Raw genomic sequence first — 19,495 nt, forward strand, 5'->3', positions numbered from 1 at the left:
TGTACTAACGTCTTCGTCTTCTTTTACCTTCAGGGTCGGTTTCCCCGTGATGGTCGGTAGCGTGATCGTCTCAACCATCTACCTTATGTTTGCACACGTCGTCTTCACCTGGCACTAGAGAGTTTCGGGCTCGTGTGGGACAACATTCTTGTCTACCTGTGCCTCCGTATCGATATGTGCGTTTTCGCGCCTAAGAAAAACCCCCCAACCCCATCCCAAACCCTTTATTAGCAGGGAATGGGAGCCTAGAAGAAGAAGAAGTAGAACATGAGTTGCCATTAGCAAAAACCTATGCTGCGCAAGAGGGTGTAGCAGACATCGTGAAGAGCGTGTAAATTAATCACACTACTGTAGGCACTACTACTAGAAGCTAGTATCTATCCTTCCCTCTCTAATACAATACCTGAAACAACGACAACTGGCGGTTGATATGACGATCAATTAACTTCACTCCTCACTGGGCGTTTTGCAAACGCAGCTATATATGTATATTGTGATAAGCTTTACCAATAACTTCTTGGATCCGTGTTTCTACTTCTCAACCCGCACTCACACGTACACGTCCCAGTGCGAGCGCCCTCTACATAAGTTCAACGCCATACCATTATACACAGAGAAGTTATTCAGCTATCCAAAACAAAAGCACAACTACTACGGAGCGGAACGGAAGTTAGATGGAAGATTACATAGAGCCCAGAAGAAAACAAAAACTGCGTCTCCCTTTGTGAGGCGTTGTTGATAAGTCAATTTGAAGTTAGGAAAGGAAGTGATGCGTACGGCTAAGTGCATTTTTAGTGCAGTGGGGGGAAAACCGGGCAACAACAAAAAAAGAACGTAACTTGAACTGAGCAGACGTACGCGATCACTTCCGGTGGGTTGCTATGGGATGCATGAGAGCAAGCTATACAGCAAAGAAGGTTTAAACTATCCCTGGCAAGGATACTTTCTGTGTAAAGTATTTTATTGTGTACTCACAACTACAGGTATTTCTCAACGTGTTAAATGATGTTACTGATGTTATTATGCTGTAAACAATTGTTCACTTTGTCATACAATCGATAGAATCAAGAAAAAAAAACTACCCTTCCCCGGTTATGATACTGCTGAGCTAGAGCGATCGACGAGCCTCAGATGCAGGGTTTCTTTCCCGGTTTTTCTTTAGTCTTTCGTTTAGTTTTTTCTCCGTCTTTATTAGTGTTGTCTCGAAAGACGTACACAGTGGAGTCGCTATCGGTGTACGTGACCAACAAACACAATATTGCAAGGTTTTAATAATGTATATTTTGTTTCATGCTATTGCTTTTGTCCTCAAGTTACGTTTGTTACGATTGTTTTCCTTCGGGTAATAAATTATCATCTTTCGTACTGAGGGACGCACGGACTAAGCTGTGTGTGTGTCTCCCCAGACAGAAATGTTTAAATGAATGCGTGAATAAGTTATTTCAAAACACGAAACCAAACGCCACCCTCGGGTACGTCCTAGATACGTTTTTAGAGCCTCGATTCTAAGAAAGGATCAAAACACCCTTCTATTAAGCGAGTGGGCAGAGAAGAGAACTCATAAAAGACATTCCACAAAACACACACATGGGTATGCAGCCCAATAAAGTAGAGCTGGCTGTAAATGGGGTTTTGCGAGAATGAATGCGACAGGGGAATATGGAAAACCAAAACAAACAAACGGTATGATCATGTAGGATGTAGTGTTGTAGAAATAAACTATGCTCTGTTTTTTTGGAATGGAAAAGCCTATAGAAAATGGAAAAAACAGCAAAGGAATAGTTGGAAATGGCAAAAAAGGAAAATGATTCGTGTACAGCAAGAACTTTCTGCTTCTCGCTGTAAATGAAAATGTGTGTGTAAAGTAAGACACGATCGTTTAATCGAAGAGGAATGAAGCTGAGAAACCCTGCCCCCGTGCGGGGTTTACGCTTGTTTTGTGTAGCAAAATTGTAGATAGATGGCAAAACTAAACCCGCTGCTGGATGTTGGAGTGTGAAGGGTAAATGAGAACAGGAGCGTACGTGTGTTTATGTGTGTGTAAGAAGAGGGAGAATATTGTACAGAATAGCAAAACGAGGATTGAGTGGCTTTTTTTGTATGGATAACACGATCAGCTTAAGGGAAAGGTGAACAAGAAAACTGTGCTTTTAAACCGAAGGTTTGGTGCAGGATGGTAAAAAACCGGCAAATTGTAAATTAGTAAAAAAAACACGATTGATCTTGTGCGGAATGGATTGATCTTCATGCAGTAGCAAATGAATGGAATCGAATTGTTAATGTAATGGCACACCAATTGAAGAAAAGAAAAGCAAGTAATGAAGGAACGTAAAACAAAACAAACCTAATTCTAAATGAAACGTGAGTGAAAGCAGTACTCGGGAATGGTTATGGACAAGTGAAAGCACATTTTTCGTTAAGTTTTACCGTAACAGAAAGCATAGAAAGGTTTACAAACAAACGAATGTAGAACAACCTGTAGCGAAGCAGCACACATTAATGGCGGAGCAGCAAGCTGGCAACAGTGGCACAGTGCAAAACGTGACGGAAAGGTGAAAGAGCATCACACGTTTTGGGGTAGAGGTTGATTGCGTGAATTTGTTACTATATTGTAGTTCTACAACTAGAGAGTAGAGCCAATGCCCGCCCCGAGTGCAGTGAACACGCGTGACGGGGAAGTGCAAGCGTGAAACGAAACGCACTGTGTGCTGGATGAAGAGGATGCTGGGGTGTAAAAGTAGAAAGGCAAAAACACAGCCCGACAGCCCAAATATGTACTAGACAAATAATAAAACTATTAAATGAAAACTCTTAGTAACTGTCTTTGTTTCCCCCCTAAAACGACTTATCCTACAAAAAGCTGCATTTTCATTACTTTTTAGTCCCGTCTTTGCTTTATTGCTATTATTTGCCTTGTTGTAGTTTCGCTCTATGCCTTGCACATCTAATAAATAAACCCTTCCCCTCGTTGTGTTTTCCATTCCTAGCTGACCCTTTCTTGCAACGTTTCCGTATTTTGTTCTTCTTTGCAACCTAAAATAAGTACATCCCACTCTGGTACGCCGCAACTGCCGCAACAATCCAGCCAATTCGAACACCGTTAACGTTTAGGAAATTTTAACAATACACAGACGCACCTCCGAGCCGCATCCGTAAAGGAAGGTAAATAAATAGTATCAATATCACATCCTAAAACCGCGAGAAAACTATTTACAAACCACCGTGTGTTGTCCACAACTGAACCTCTGTTTTCGAAGGCTTTTTTTAACAAATATAATACACGATCCACTGTGAGCCACTGGGCTCCAATTAGTCCAACGACACGTCCGACAGCTGGGCCGTAATGCGTTCCTTGTCCCACTTGCTGACCGGTCGATTGGTACGTCGTCTTACATTCCTTCGGCCACTATCGACCGTTCCGCGTGCCCGTTCACTTGTCGGCACCGGGGTAGCTGATTCCGTTGGCTGGACGGTTGTGCTTGTGCTGGCAGGAACGTCCGGTGTAACAACTATCACTCCCGGTTGCTCGTCTTGCGGGTTGGTTTCCTCCTTTGACGCTTCCCCGGCACCACTGCTCGTTTGTCCTGATCGGGCTTCGTTGGGCATCGGTTTGAACGACGAAACGGTCGGTTGGTGTAGTGCCTTTAGCTGACTGATCCGTGACTCGAGCACTTCCGCCGGAAGTGTACCGATCGTGTCCTCGTACTCGCGCTGCTTGTTCATCTCGTACAGCTGCTGCAGCTGGTTGTAGGCGCCCTCGTTCATGATCGGTGCCGGTGGCATCAGCGAGTCCCGCAGCTTGTCCTTGTTGAACTGCTGGCGCTGCTTCGTCTGCTTGGACCAGGCCTGCAGCCAGGAGGTGGAACCACCGGGACGGGATGGGTTCTGGAATCGGAAAAAGAGAAAGGTTTTAGTAAGAGTTTTTAAAGGTATTGAGGTTGAATGCATTGTTTCATACCCGAACCGAGTTAGCATACTCGTCATTGTCCACGTAACGTTTGCTGCTGCCTGCTGCTGCTCCTAAAATTTAAAATAAAATAAATTATCTAGAAAATATATCATGAGGCAGAGATTGTTTCAATTCTGAATATCTTTTGTTTCAATTTTCCACTGTAGTTTTTGGATAAGAACACGTATCTTCAAGCATTTTGAACTATTTTTCAGTGTTCACTTTTAAGTTGGGGAATGATTTTGTATCTAGCTCTTCATAGTCCTTAGAAACAAATTGAAATTTAATTATTCTAGCGAAGCGGATTGGTACTATTCCCCCCGCAACTAGTAGTAAGGACCAAAGTCTTGAAAGTTGTTGACATATTCATATCATCAACAGGGCGTTCAAGGAACGGTTATGTAGCAACAGTATCTTGAAGGCTTGTTTCACATCCTGTTGTATTGTTGTAATTTCATTATCTTAAAAATAACTCTCCGTGATCCCCCAAAATTCTTTAAGTTTGGAGATTTTTTCATTAACTTATTATCTCATGAAACTCTCTTTACTTGTACTTCAATATCTCCCTTCTATTTGCTAATAGAAGAGAACGCATATTTTAGAGTTATGGTACTAATTTTCGTTTATTTATTTTGAATTTAAATCTTCTAAAAAGTAAATTAATATCCTCAAAATAGTAAATCAACACCTTAATATTCAATAATAGTAATCTACCCTCAATTACACATAAAATAACTAGAGGCTCAAGACTATCATCAAGGGCACAATTTGAAAGAGGCATAAAGACAAAAACTTTGAAATTTGTAACTCCTGACATCATTTAACTATGATTTTCAACCCCTAGTTCACCCGGCAGTTACGAACAGTTGCAAACATTTATGGGTGCTCTAGAATAGTCTTGCATTGTGGAATTAAAACCAACACAATGACGCTGACTTTCCTTGATGTTGGAATTGTTTCATGAAAGTTATTGAACTGCCCTGTTTAAAAATCGCATTACTTCATGAACTTGAGAATCTTGCTCTCCCCTTGCCCCTTTCAATCACTTACCAATTGGTCGCGTATTAAGCTGCGGTCCCAGTTCCAGCTGCACCTGAAAGTCGGCATGCTCACCGAGACGGAAGCCAAAGCCTATCCGAGAGTCAGTTCCTGTTGGCGGGGTCGGGAGGAAGAGGAAAGAAGAGGTGAGAAAACATCATTGAAAGATCAAAGCTCTTCAACGGAAGTGAAACCGAACCGGTTAAGAGCCGGTAAAGCCAGACGGATGGGTAATGGGTTGCAAAACCTAGGACGATGTCGATGTTTTTTTTTGTTGTGTTGTTGCGAACCTACGCCAGCTATTGCCTCACAGGCCAGTTTAGTGAGAGCTGTGGACGAGAAACGGTCGGCTATAACTCTTCCAAGGACAGCCTTGAAGCAAGTTCTTGGTTTGGTTCGCTTCGGCAATGAAACCGTGCCCCTTTAAGAGTTTCAGTTCAAGATTAATTAAACTGTTGGAAGGTTCAGTTACAAGTTTAAGTGAATTGTGTTGATGAAGTAACTTCATTTCATGGAGCCACTCCAATCAATCTCTTTCCACATTCAATTATTATTTTTATTGAACGTGAATCTGATCCCAGCTTTATTTGGGATTTAATTACACCGGCAATTAATATCAATCAACCTCCAATTAATCAGAAGGGATGCCCTCTAGCATATAAAACGAACGAAGAACGCGATACACATCTAACCGCCCAACAGCCATCCGATCATCTCACGCTGCGCAAGACATTTTATCGGATCAACACGATCAATCACGATCAATCCATCCCGAAGCTAGGGAAGGAAGCAGCGTGTGATCTTCAAATGACAAAACTTTCCACCGGACAACTATGGACCTTGGGCAGACGGCATAGGTGAAGTTTGCTCAATTTCGTTTTCACTGCCTTCCGTTTAAAGCTGGGAATGGGAGAAGATGGCACACAGATGTCGTAATAGTCGTAAATGCTGAACGATCGTTTGACTGTAATTGCTTAGTTCCTGCATTTCTTGTTGCAAACGATCACGATGCATGTGGGACTCCCAAGACAAAATCTATAATTTTAGAAAAGCCTCACCACCGGATTACAACCCATCCGGGTTTGTTTTCTGTTCAAATCCCAATTAAATGTAAGGAAGCAATTGATCTCAAATTTGCTACCCCACACCCGTTCGGCTCAAACCACACCCAAAGCACACCACTAAACTCATGCACCCCATGCTGTAAAAGTACACAGCGACATGCGACACAGCGAGCCGCGGCCCAAGCATGATGTTTATTTGTATGCTTCACCCCCCACGCTCCTTCTTCCAGCATAGGCCCCCGTGAACGATCACCACCCCAATCCGTCCGGATGTCTGGCGGTTCGGCCTGCCCGGACGGATGCAAACAGAAAGGGAAAGTTGTCCCACTCGTCGTCGGACTGACGACGGCTCGTTTGTACCATGCGCCCGTTGTGGCTGAGTGTGTGTGTGTGTGTTTGAATGCCATTTATCGTCATTCGGTTTGTGGTCAACAACAACAACAACGACAGACACAACTTCCAATCAAGGTTTTACATTTAATATGAAGAAGAGAGAGAGAGAGGAAGAAAAAACACATACAATCACACACACACACACACACACACACACACACACACACACACACACACACACACACACACACACACACACACACACACACACACACACACACACACACAGACTTCAGGCGGTTGCGATTAGCATTTTTGTGCAACCAGGTGCATCCGCTGTTGAAAAGGGTGAGTGAGTGATCGACTTCTTTTTCTACTGCAACCAGATGCAGTGGCAGGTGAAGCATGATGTCCAATGATGCTTGAGTGTGTGATTAGCAGTTGAGCGATATTGGATGGAGGGGAGGATTAATAAACGGATGTGATTACACTTTATGTTTAAGGAGATTGTATGACTTGTATTATTGAAAATAAAAGCTTTACAGGGGTTTCCAGGAGTTCTCATAGTTCCTTTCCTTGACTTCCTTGACTCTTTCATATAGGAAGTGAACTTCACATTACGAAAATTTAACTTTGAAAAATTCCTGTTAGATTTGTTCAACAAGAGTGCTATTCAGTCCAATTCCCATTACATTTCACGTAACTTCTGAATAAGCCTGTAATAGAAAAAGCGGCAACATACATAAAAAAATGTACAAATTGTAAATATCTCATGTTAATTTCTGTTTTACAATATCCTTAAATAAATTTGAAAATCATATTCAGTCAAAAATTGGATCAAATCCATTTGCATTTAATGTTTAATATAAATTTATTATATTGATCATTTAAACCAAGTTGATCGTATTTTTGGCATACCTTCCAACCTTTGTTTTTGATGCTTTTTTGTACTCAGTTCCAGATGCAATGATAGTGGTGAAAGTGTTGTTTACAATTGCGCCTAAGGGGACTGTTCGTCGTGATTATTTGCATGAGTCATTTGTATTTCGCTTTACTGTTCATTGTCTTGAAAGTAAGGAAGCTCAGACGATTTTAGTAATTTAATAAAATCTTATTTTACTTATATTCATTTCCTTACCCATGTAGTTCATCTTTGTACCAATCTTCTTCTTCTTCTTTGGCTCAACAACCGTTGTCTGTCAAGGCCTGCCTGTACCACTAGTGGGCTTTGGCTTTCAGTGACTAATTGATTTCCCCCCATAGCAGGATAGTCAATCCTACGTATGGCGGCACGGTCTATTTGGGGATCGAACCCATGACGGACATGTTGTTAAGTCGTACGAGTTGACGACTGTACTACGAGACCGGCTCATACCAATAAATCTTTGTACCAATAAATCAATTAATTTCCATAGAATCATGATTGCAGTTTAATAAATCATGCTAAGATTTAGTAAAGAAAGGTCTATTTCAACAGGATATTGTCTAATTTGAACACGTCTCTTAGGTTGTAACTTGATCAACACCTAAAACACTTCACAATAACACTGCAGTGAGCAGCTTTTATGTCTATATGGCCACCTCACATCCGGTTTGCTTCCAAACGGATCCATTCACGCCCACTGCACCCTGTGAGTCAGACAATCGAAACTCAACTCTCTTCCGAGAAAGTGTCACTTAAACATGATTCGTAGAGGCGTAGAATCTTACTTCATTTTACTAGAAAAATCCCATAAAACGTCACCCATCTCCTCCCAAAACAGACTGTTTTGTTGACCTGCAATCTGCGCGCCAATCAGCAAAACAACAGTCAAAACAACAAGCCGCACCGTGATGGCTTTGGTTTTCAAAATTACGAAATTAAGCACCTGGCCACCCATGGGAGGAAATAACGGACCGAAAGACCACCGCCCGCCTTCTTCACTATTCGTTATGCCCTCGTACGCATCTCTTCCCATTTCTTTCGTTCGTTCGGTCACCATTAACCCCTTTTTTTTGCTTGCCGGCACGTTCCCATCTTTCGGCTGCGGCCGTTCCCTGCAGGTCCCTCTCAGATTGATCAAAATTACATAATTTGTGCTTCCCGAAATGCGTCCCGTCGCTCGTACGCTGTCCCTCCTGCCGGACGGAGATTTGCATTCCGGCCCAGAAAAACCGGACCTCCACGTGCTTTGGATGGTGGGATGCTCTCTCTCCCCCGTTGTCTTACCTTTCTTGATCGGTGGAATGTTGGAATAGACCAGGGAAAGTATCGATGGCAGCTCCTCCGGCACGATGAACGCATTTGTGACTGTGTGGAAGAGAGGAGAGAAGAAAAAAAACAGAAGTACAAAGAAAATGAGTAATGACAGTAGAAAAGAGAGACCCGCCCGGACCCGGACGGACGTGGTCAGCGGAATTACACGGGCGGATAAATAAGTGAAGATTTTAATAGTCCAAATGGTGCGGCATACACAAGGGGCAAAGTACTTGATTTTGGGGTACGGGAACAAACACGAACGAAATGAATGAAGATGAACCTGGGGAGCGCGAAAGGAGATGCATTAAAGCTAGCCCCTTTTATGATTAAATTATTCAACCGTATCTGTTGCTTTTCGACTTTTTCCCCCGAAATTGTATAAATGTACCCTTTCACGCTGTTTGTGTGTGGTTTGTTTTGCACACATACACACATACACACAATTTCATGATTATTTTTCTGTTGGTAAATGATGCATAAAGTAACCCAAAATTGTGCAATAATAGTTATCATACTTGGCGGAAAAAGAGAAGGTCCAAGATTTCTGCCATTTTTGCAGATTTCTTTCTTCGCTTTTGTGATTGCAATCTGGCAATTTGCACGACTTTTTTGCGACTTCACATTCACCTGAAACTGCTCAGCCTGACGGCAGAAAGGCTTAACTATTTGATTTATTGCTTGACAAATGTTGCATTGTTTCAGTGGCTTATGACAGATTGTTTTTTTTGTTTGTTTATATATTCCTCATGGAAGGCATATTTTAGGTTGAGTATTTTTAACTAAATAAGATTAAAAAAAATCACAGTGATTATTAATTTTTCATATTCTTCACACTTTATTACCACAAAGTACGTACAATGTGCCACAAATTAAAACACATGCCTTATAGTCGGGAGAGCCGAAGAACATGTTCGATGGTTTAAAAGATAGTTCGATGGTTTAATAAGAGGCAGCTTAAACTAAATCCGAGAAGGCAAAACTGCTGTAACTCGCGGACCCCCCCACTATCAGTAATGTAAACATAAAAATAAAATGAACTTTAAGAAGAAGTCCGAGAAGAATCATGTAAAAATCGTGTAACAATCGTGCAAAAAGCTTTAAATAAGTTTAAAAAGTAAAATTTTAACATCATTCGGCCCATTTCTCTTTTCAGATCGTAGGCTAAATCATTCAGCCTATCAAAGTGAATATACATGCAGGTAGGCTTATCCCAAGGTGTATATATTTGGAAGAGTCATTTTTATCGCTTCTTTTCTTTAATGAAGATTTTAAGAGTGTTTTGTACATTCGTCATGTAACCTGAAAGCCTGTTTGAGCAAAAGTTTTCACCCGTCCTGTCAAAAAGTGACGTTCAAATTTAGTTATACAAAACATGCTATGGGACCACCTGGTCTACATACACTTTTGATTCTATATTCCACCACCTGATCGCTTTAATGCATATTGGGATAAATGTAAACACCACCTTGTTTTGCCATTGTTTCGAGTAGGTACTCGAATCTAATTCTAGCTTTGAGGCTAACATAATCTAGGCTGAAAATCGCAGGCTAGCTTTCTTCTTCTTCTTCTTCTTGCGAGAGGGGATGTATCCTCCTATGTTGTTCAAACGCTTGTTTGAAACAGCATATTCAGAGGCTTACTCTCTCTGTAAAGACTTCGACTATCTAGAATCATATAGTCGACTTCGACTATCTAGAGTCAGGCTAGCTTTGTGTGTGGTTTTGTATGGAGTGTTGACATGATTTCAGTCTCCAACTGTCAAACTCCATAAAAAAGCTGACTAGAATCGTGAAGGGCCTCATTAACAGTGAGTAAGTCAGTTGAAGCTTTTGAAATATCATATTAAATTTCAAGATTCATATGGCAAGATTGGTTATTAATATTAATCTTTACCCTATTTACCCTTTTTTTTAAATTTAATGTAATAAATTCAACTCGGAAGAGAAGGGGTTCCATGCGAATTTCATGGCCTTTTAAATAAACAATACAATATATTATTGACTAAAAAAATAGTGCAAACAGGATGTAGATGTATTTATTTTTAATATTTGTCAAAAAGGTTCCACAGACTACTCAAACCAATTTTGATTCAAAGACAACTGCCTGTCTTCAAGCCATAGCATTTCCACTTAGATACTGCATTCATCTCAATTAAAATAAAGACACATTATCATCAACTCCAATGGTCCCAGTGCGCTGTAGAAAGCACTCTAGCCCAACATCGATCAAACGTGTCGAACATGATCATCATCATCTTCATCATCACCATCCTCAGCTGTAGCGCAATTCATCTTCAAAACTCATCTCATCCTAATAATGACGTTAAGATACCTTTCTTCAAGTGTTTCTTCGCTTTGCTTCGGTACCACCATCGACAAAAAAACACGCTTGTATTGATCGTTTTCAAACGGTGCTGTAATTCGCATTCAACAAACTCACTCAATTACCCCGATACAAGCATTGAGGCTATGGTTATGGAGGGCACAGACAGTCTGCTCATTTATCATGCCACTCCATTCAAATGGTGTTTGAAATCGCTGTTTTTGGAGATGATTCGAGAAGCAACCCTACGCGTGATTAATGGCAAAAGGGAAGCTGCAAACATTCTGGACAAATTGTGCAGACAAAACGAAAAACACAGACCCAACCCAACAACAGCACAATAGTGCCACAGTGCTGGTGGCGTGAGAAATCTTAAATTGAAGTCATTTTTCTTCCTCAACTCCACAGAGCGCATTTTTACGTAACAGTGGGTTCGATCGATCAAGCAAACCAGTTTCGGCCCAACCCTGACGCATTAGTGGCGCGTAAAAGGATCTTTTACTGGTCGGCCCGCCCGCGGCCTGCCCAGTGGCCACCGGACTGCATCCATCAGACAAGGTCTGCCACTGCCAAACGGATGGCGATTGTAAAGACCTTGGCACGGCGCGAAGCAGCAAAAACAACGCGCGTCCGAACGCGCTGCATAACGAAGGACTTGAACGGGCGGATAGAGCAGGAACCTGTTCCACATTTCTTGGGTTGTGTGCTGAGTTGTACTACGATTTAAACAAATTCACCACACACACATACATACACACACAAACAGACAATTTGCACGATTGTGGGAGGGATTGATGTGTTCCGCGTGTAAGTGTGTAAGAGTGCGTGATGGTATGTGTGGCAGGGTTAGTTGAATTTTGGAGTACTTCCAAGCGTGCAGCGAGTGCTTAGTTTGTTGCGGCTGGTTTGGGTTGAGTGAACAGTAATAGAGTGGTTTGAAAGTGAAAACTAATCGATCGGTCACGAAACTGATTAAATCAGTTCGATCAAAACCCCGAATGCCACCTGACGTTAGACGGCCAAGGGGTTTAGTTCCGCCATTGTTTTTTTTTTTTTGGAGGGATTGTTAAACAAGATTTAAAATGTATTTTCTATTCAATGCGGAAACGTTGATTGAAAAGTGAATAGAAATAAGGGAATGCAAATTGAATTCAAAACACCAATAAAATAATTTTGCATTAAAATAAATATGTCATTTTATTGCATTAATCTACAACACAAAACACAATCATAAACGATCATCTGATCGTCTGGTTTTCCCTTTCATGACAGCGGTTGGTGTAATCATAAACCACAAGACCACTACCACACAAGATTGATGCAAATGTTGATGCAAACGCACACGATGCACACTTCACTTCTGTTAACCTCTCAGGCTGCAAAGACATTGCTTGGAGACAATGTGGGTCAGCACCACTAACGAATAGCAGCGAACAGCCTGCTAATGGCACACCGTAAAGTGGCTAGTCAATATCCATCCTAAGAGGCCACTTTGGCCACGTTGATGAGCGACAAACAGGTGAAATCGTAGTAAAAACCTCGTTAAACACGTGTTTTAGCCTCGTTGAAGGTGGTAATGGTTGACGCAAAAGCGCATAAAACAAGCGTAAGAAGGGCTTATAATATGCTGTTAATATGTTGATTATTTTCCATTACTTTTAAGGTGCAGTTTTTATACGAAAGAGTTGATGCATCAAATATCTCAACCATGCGATCAATTTATTGTATTATTCCCAATAATTGTGTGCTGTTTAAGATGAAATGTTTCAAGCAAAGCTGCCTGACCTTTCCTCACGACCCAAGAAACCTAAAGTAAACTCGTTCTCCTTCCCATAATAAATTCAATATTAAAGTATATCTCCGTTTCATAAAATGCCTTTCACAAGTTCTACCAAATTAATTAACGCTTCCCCACCTGCCACCTCCATCCGCGACGCCCTTGTTGCGCAATTAAGAGTGATTTTTGTTGTGCCCCAACCTTACCCACTTTTTTTAGTTCAATGCCCCTCGTTCATTCGCCGATCGCACCCTCGGATCAATGCGCAAAGGGGCTACCCGGTCAACGCATGATGCCGGTGTGACCTTGCGAAAGCTAAAGCCCCGACATCTTCCACGCGCGAGCTGGGCTGCATTTAAGTCTTGTTTTTTATCTCGCTACAAAATGGACGGGAAATTGTTTAAAACAGATTCCACCAACAAAAAAAAACAATCAAATTGGAGCAAAAAACGACGCCTTCCTAAATGAGGTTACACTTTGTGCACGGCTTGTCTGCCGGACACGAACAGCCGGGCAGCCTCCAGGAGAAGCGAACGACGATGATCGTGATGGTGATGATGATGATGAGGTTTGGCTGGTTTGCTGACGATTACGATTATCGGGTTTTGTGTGCGATCATGCTTAGCTCATACCTTCAGGGGAGGGCCATCGGGAGGGGTTTGGTCAGTGTAAATGGAGGCTTCCACCACGTGCCGAACCTGTGAACGGTGTCAATGTCGTTCGGGGTTTTTGGGATGTGTTATTGAACTGCAGAAATTATCTCACGCAAACCGGTGCGTTGTGTTAGCATTCATGATGCGTAGGGAACATAAAAAAAACCTCCCATCCGGTCGTAAAACTCGAGGTCGAACTAGAGGTTTTGCCAACTCTACGGTGCAGTTGCTTCCCAAGAAAATTCCACACAAAAAAATATGGGAGAAGAATTGCAATCATCAATGTGTAGTCATTTTCACACAAAACCGTAGTTGAAAAGCTGCCACTTTTTAGCATAATGCTGCACGCTTCTTTACACTATACAAGCATTCAATTGCACACAATCATGCACTAGTGGGGGAACAGCATTAAAGTCACATCATTGAACGATCGTGTCACATTGTATGCAGCTCTTCTCATAGGGTCATCGGCGCTCGGGGGCATCATAAAATGCAGCTTCTTCTCACAACCATATATCATGCAATCGCGTGCAATCGCTGCTGAAAGTGCCGTCAGCATAAACATGGTGCATTGTACACTGCGGCATGTAATTATGGCAATTGTGTGGAATTGAAAGTGACGACACAAGATCACAGGTTATGCTTAAATGAGTTATAAAAGCCCTATTGCAAGCTGCTTCATGTAAATCCCCTTTATGTAATTTTCTAACATTGTAATGGTTCATAAATCCACTCACTTAGTAATGCTTCACTGCCTTTAATTATCCCCCCCAAATAGGCACCAATCAATCAATCAACAAACACTTTAGCCCAAGGGCTTCATTTTCACATTCCCCAATAACTCTAAATCTACCCCGGTGATCGGTGGCACAAGAAAAGTCATCTCGTTTATTTCATCAACGGAACAGTCCCACAGGCTTTAACATTAAGACAGCTATTAAGACACCTCCGATAACTAGCCACCACCAGGGCAAGCGATCCGATCGGGCATTATAATACGCACCTTCGATTGCGTAGCAGACGGTCATCATCGTCAAACCCAAAAACGATTGCCGCTGGCAACTTCACAGCTTCTTCTCCACCGTAAGCAATCGGAGCTAAACCCCAACAACTAAAGAAGCCGCTTCAATACCGCTCCGCGCCCAAAGACGCACCTGCGTGAAAGTGAAAACGTATTAGCGTTGATAAATGTGCCCACTTGTTCGGTGCGCAGTGGGCACCGTCTTCCCCATCAAACGTGCAGCTTGGTGCAGGTGCCTGTGCTGCTATCCATCGGCATAGCGGGTGCTAATCAAATTAAATATTACGATGGACATCGCACGGTGGTGCTGATGGATTTGTTGAAAAGGTTAAAATATTGTCCAATTTAGGGTGGAAGGCGCATGCGTAAAGCAAAGCAGCCGCCCCGGGTACGGTAGCACAAGCTGTCACCTTTTTTCTTGTGACTGACCAGCATGAGATGGAATGTGAAAGATGACTTCTTAATTGAGGGAGAGAAAAATAAGCCGTAAATCAAATTTATTTCCTGCGCCAGCCTTATTGGGACGATGCAAATGGAAGTGACTCCCCTTTCATTTAAGTGCAAACAATCGAAGAGTTTGAACGGCCCATAGCGGGATGCTTTTAAGAGGACCAATAAAGGGAAACGGTTTTAGAAACTGTGATACAACTTAATTAAGACGTGATTCATATCGGATGAAAGTATGCATCTTATTTATTTTTATAGCAAATCCTTGTCAGGGAACCATATTTTGAAAGATTGTTTGACGGATTGAAACAGACTGTTCATGCAATAAATAAACACTCAAAGGTAATCCTGGTCATGGCACTGGTATGAAAATGTCATATTACTATATAAATAAAACAGATGTTCAATATCCTTATGAAACTCTGAAATGCTAATAAGAATATGAGCTGTATTACTACAATTCCATGCAAAATTTATGAAAAAATCAAGATCAGTGCATTAAGAACATTAAATTATGATTTGATTAAACATTGCTAAATTTACACGGAAATAACTCAATTCATAATAATTTTTATTTTCTCTTCTTTTATAGTAAAAAAAATCTACAAAAAGCAGTTTTATTACAACTTTTATTGCAGTTTTAAGCAGAGTTGCAATTTCTCATAAGTTTTTAACAGAATCCTGGTCATGGCACCACAAACGTGACCATAACGTGAGGTCCATAATTCTGACCTTTTCTTATCCCAACCAACGGGCTGAAATTAAAAAGCCTGTCAGGGGAGCAGTATTCTTCATCTGGGTTGTATCCATGTGACAGTTACGGTTCGTCATATTGGATTTCAACAGAATTTAAGTTGTTTTTAGGCTGTTTTCTGTCAATTTCATGCAAACCTTTGGATGAATCCTAGTCACGGCACCAATAAATATATAAACGAAAATCATTATAATAAACTTATTTGTAAAACTTGCACTCTCCTATGCAGAGGACATGATCATTCATAGTGAAGAGATCTTTATTTCTTTTTCGTATGCTATTCCATAATAAGTCACAATATTTTTGCATCATTTACGCTCAAAATCGCACAAACGTCAACAGGTATTGTGCAATTCATCAAGATATCCAAGCAATCAGCATCGATCGCTCTGTTGCTATGTGCGATTTGGCACTAAACCCCTGCTCATCAACGATAACAAACGTCATAACGAGCATGTGCTTGCAGAAAAGCTTCCACGCACCAAAAATCTCCCCTCGCTTTGGCCTCCAGTTTTCACGTTTCACCTGTCTCTTCCGTACCGATTTTAAGCACGCATCGATTGCACAATTCCGGTGCTTTCTTTTGCACCGAGCAATTGCATGAGCGGAAGAAATTATGTGTGTTTGTTTGTTTGTTTGCCTGAAAAGGGGTGCTGTTTTGTGGAGCATTTTTTTTCTCCCGATCGATCGAAAAAATCGATGCACCACCATATCTCGAGGACCGTTTGGCAATTGATACAGTAGAGTAGTCGGTGTTGTCACTCACAACAAAAATGCAAAACTTATTTAGTGATAATAGACAAGCCAAAAGGGGAAAAAGGGCTCAGATACTAGTAACAGCGGCCCGGTACACTCTCCTTTTCTTCCTTTCGATAACACGCTTTTCCGTTCCGCGTTTCCGCACCGAACGACAACGATCGTGCGCGCGCTCGCTCGGATACGCTGCACGCGCACGGCGAAGGGGCGAAGGAAAAACCCGTTTTTTAAAGCACGTTCATTTCCCTTCCTTTCATTTTCATTTGCACACACACACACACACGTAATGGCACATTGCTGGTGCGCAATGGGAGTCATAACTGCGCAAACCGGGCTTGACTTGGCTGCGTGATTGAGTCATAGTTGGTAGGTCTGGCACCTCTACTTTTTGTTCGCGGTGACCTTTGCAACAGCGCTGTATGCTGATGAAGAAAAGCCCCATTTCGGATGATTATCTTCTCCTGACCCCGCTGGTACACCCGGGCACACTTACATGAGACGGCATCAAATGCCAGCAGGAACAGCAGCAGCAGCAACTGTCCTGGCCCAGCCGCCAACGGTCGTGGCCTCCGTCTCGCACGCAATCCAATTAGCGCTCGTTTCATCATCTCGCTGCGGCGTATCACGATCTTCCTTTTTGCCGTGCCGCGTTGACACCCCGGGGACGAACGCTGGAGAAACGTTGTTGTGTGTGCGTTGTCGATAAGAAAATGTACGATCGCCAAACACTCTAACACCAATTCAACACAATTGCACACACCATTTTCCAAAATTCACGCAGCGGCTGCCTTCTTTTTTTTTGTTGGTGGATGAAAGGAAAAAAAGGAACACTTCACAGTGATAATCAGGAATCAGGGGCAATCACACACACACGCACGTCTAAAGCACTGCACCGAATTTACTTCCCCTCTTGTAAAAAATACTGTTTCACCCCCTCTTTCTCTCTCACACACTCACACACAGTGCTCCAAAATTTAGGGGTGAATTTCTTTCGCTCAAATCAATCACCTCGTTTGGCTGGTGTGTGCAATTGCTTCGATGCGCAATCCGGTGGTCCGATAAGGAGGTGCCGCGTGAAGACCCTCTCGGCGGCTCCAAGGGAGAAAAAGAGCGAGAGAGAGACCGTGAAGAAAAAATAACAAAACTTTCTCACTGCGGAATTTCGATTTCGAGCCGCAATACACTAGCTCACCCCCCTACACACACACAAAAGCACACACACATACAGAAAGACGCGGTTTTGGGTCTTCGCGGTTCGTCTTCACGATCAACCCCTACGATCAAGCAGGCGGGGTGAAACGATTTTCTTTATTGCACACGGCGCCGTTACCCAAATAAATACAAATGAACGCCGAAACCGAGCACTTGATCACGCACGCACACACGCTACGCGATCGCGGGTCGGTATGAATCTCTCCAGGTCAAGATGGCAGGGTTGTTTGTGGGGCGGTAGAAATGCAAGCAAAAATGACAACACACAGTTTGAGGGATGACAAAAAAAAAACACACCGACCGACACACACACACACACACACGAATGGACAGTTTTGCAAGCGGTCTCGCAACCAACCGATCTTGTGATGTTGATGAAGGCGCGATGATCGGTGTGGCAACCGACTCTTCGAACTGGGGAAAGAACTGTACGCTACGGCAAGCGATGAACCGCTCGAGTGGTTGGATAGCGAGTGACTGAAAACTGGTTGGGTTTCGGGCACCCGCGTACGCATTCGGCACCGACCCGGTCGGTGGCTCTCGCACACACTCTCTCGCAACGTGGGACGAAGACCAGCGCTGGTGTAGTGGATCGGCGGTCTGCGGTTGCGTTTGAAAATCGACGGACGACGACGACGACGCTGGTAGTGGTTATGATTGGCCGTTTTCTCCCCATGGGTTGATCCTAACACTACAGAAGGTGAATGGGATGCAATGCACGTGACAGCTAAGACTTCGATCAAATTCGATGTGAATTTCATGGCAAAAGTAAGCACTAGAATTCATGTTAACAAAATGCCTTACTTTATTGAAATCCTTGTTAGCTTTAATAACATTAGACTCATATTTGGGAATTGTTAATAAATTAAAGTAATAAAGTGGATTGATTTTTTTAAACCATAGTTTATAGCAACGAATAATAATAAGTTTTAGTAAGCTAATGAACGTGTAGACCTCTTTTTAAAAACGCGTTCTAAATTATTATCTCTTTAAAGCCTCGATTTTCTTAAATTCAAACCTATCGTATTCATCGTTTATCTGTATCAAGCACTAACTATTGTGTTTGGTGGTACTAAGTAAGTCCTAAAAGCTAGTAGGGCCCGGCATGACCCAAGAGATCGTCACGTCAAAAGGAAGAGGAATGAGTGGCTCATTGATAATTGTCAAGTAGCTAATTTAATGCGGCCGGTCTGGTGGTACAGTCGTCAACTCGTACGACGTAACAACATGCGTCATGGGTTCAAGTCCCGAATAGACCGTGCCCCCATACGTAGGACTGACTATCCAGCTATGGTTAACAATAAGTCACTGAAAGCCAAGCTCACTTCACTAGTGGGTACAGGCAGGCCTTGACCGACAGCGGTTGTTGTGCCAAAGAAGAAGAAGAAGAAGCTAATGCAAAAAAGGCAAAAATGCCGGTCTGGTGGTGCAGTAGTCAACTCGTACGACGTAACAACATGCGTCATGGGCTCAAGCCCCGAATGGACCGATACGTAGGACTGACTATTCTCCTCTACGTAATCTATCAGTCACTAATAGCCAAGCCCAATAGTAATAGAGACCAGTGTTGTTAATTGTCGACATTTTTTTATGATATTCGCAGTAAGCGGGTGTCAAAATCATTTTTTGATCATGATATTCAGGGTTACCATGACACGACTTTCCAAAAGCGACAATCATTTGTGCATTAACAATCAATGCTTTTGCGATGACATGATTGCAAAAAATGTAGAATGAATGTCATTTGACATTTTTCAGTGAGAATCCAGAACTGCTTAATCGTGCGTTTACCGATACTAAGCCATTAGACCACTTGATATTTTCACTCAGTGAACCTGGAAAATGGTATTCTCTTACAGGAGTATAGAAATTCACCGGAAAACACGAAAAAAGGACCCATTTTCGATGAAGATCTAGTTCACTTGAGGTA

General features: G+C 42.3%; 2 protein-coding genes across 10 annotated transcripts in view; one reads left to right on the forward strand and one right to left on the reverse strand.

Moving 5' to 3' along the window:
• The window catches only part of LOC120958625 (P protein-like), a 60,994-nt gene extending 58,180 nt beyond the window's left edge, over window positions 1-2,814 (forward strand). For all 8 annotated transcript variants that reach the window (XM_040381557.2, XM_040381558.2, XM_049608716.1 and 5 more), the window contains one exon: window positions 34-2,814. In XM_040381557.2, the coding sequence (XP_040237491.1) occupies window positions 34-118 (85 nt within the window). In that variant the 3' untranslated portion in view covers window positions 119-2,814. The remainder of the gene's footprint in view (window positions 1-33) is intronic.
• Window positions 568-18,139, reverse strand: LOC120958626 (uncharacterized). Of its 2 annotated transcripts, XM_049608719.1 has the most exons (6): window positions 17,924-18,139; window positions 16,847-17,144; window positions 8,594-8,674; window positions 5,000-5,098; window positions 3,959-4,020; window positions 568-3,885 (listed from the first exon to the last, which is right to left on the reverse strand). In XM_049608719.1, the coding sequence occupies exons 2-6, from the start codon at window positions 16,959-16,961 to the stop codon at window positions 3,310-3,312; spliced, it is 933 nt and encodes a 310-aa protein (XP_049464676.1). In that variant the 5' UTR covers window positions 16,962-17,144; window positions 17,924-18,139; the 3' UTR covers window positions 568-3,309. The 2 variants fall into 2 exon arrangements, with proteins under 2 accessions (XP_049464676.1, XP_040237498.2); XM_040381564.2 differs by having other exon boundaries at window positions 16,847-18,139.
• Window positions 18,140-19,495: the final 1,356 nt, after the last annotated feature.

Source organism: Anopheles coluzzii, chromosome 3 (assembly GCF_943734685.1).
Source record: "Anopheles coluzzii chromosome 3, AcolN3, whole genome shotgun sequence".
Taxonomy (NCBI): domain Eukaryota; kingdom Metazoa; phylum Arthropoda; class Insecta; order Diptera; family Culicidae; genus Anopheles; species Anopheles coluzzii.

Coding starts and splice junctions, on each gene's coding strand:
- LOC120958626 (XM_049608719.1), bottom strand. CDS start 16,961: ATGATGAAACGAGCGCTAATTGGATTGCGTGCGAGACGGAGGCCACGA. Junction 4,021..4,999: donor GCTTAATACGCGACCAATTG/GTAAGTGATTGA, acceptor TTTAAATTTTAG/GAGCAGCAGCAGGCAGCAGC. Junction 3,886..3,958: donor AGTATGCTAACTCGGTTCGG/GTATGAAACAAT, acceptor TTCCGATTCCAG/AACCCATCCCGTCCCGGTGG.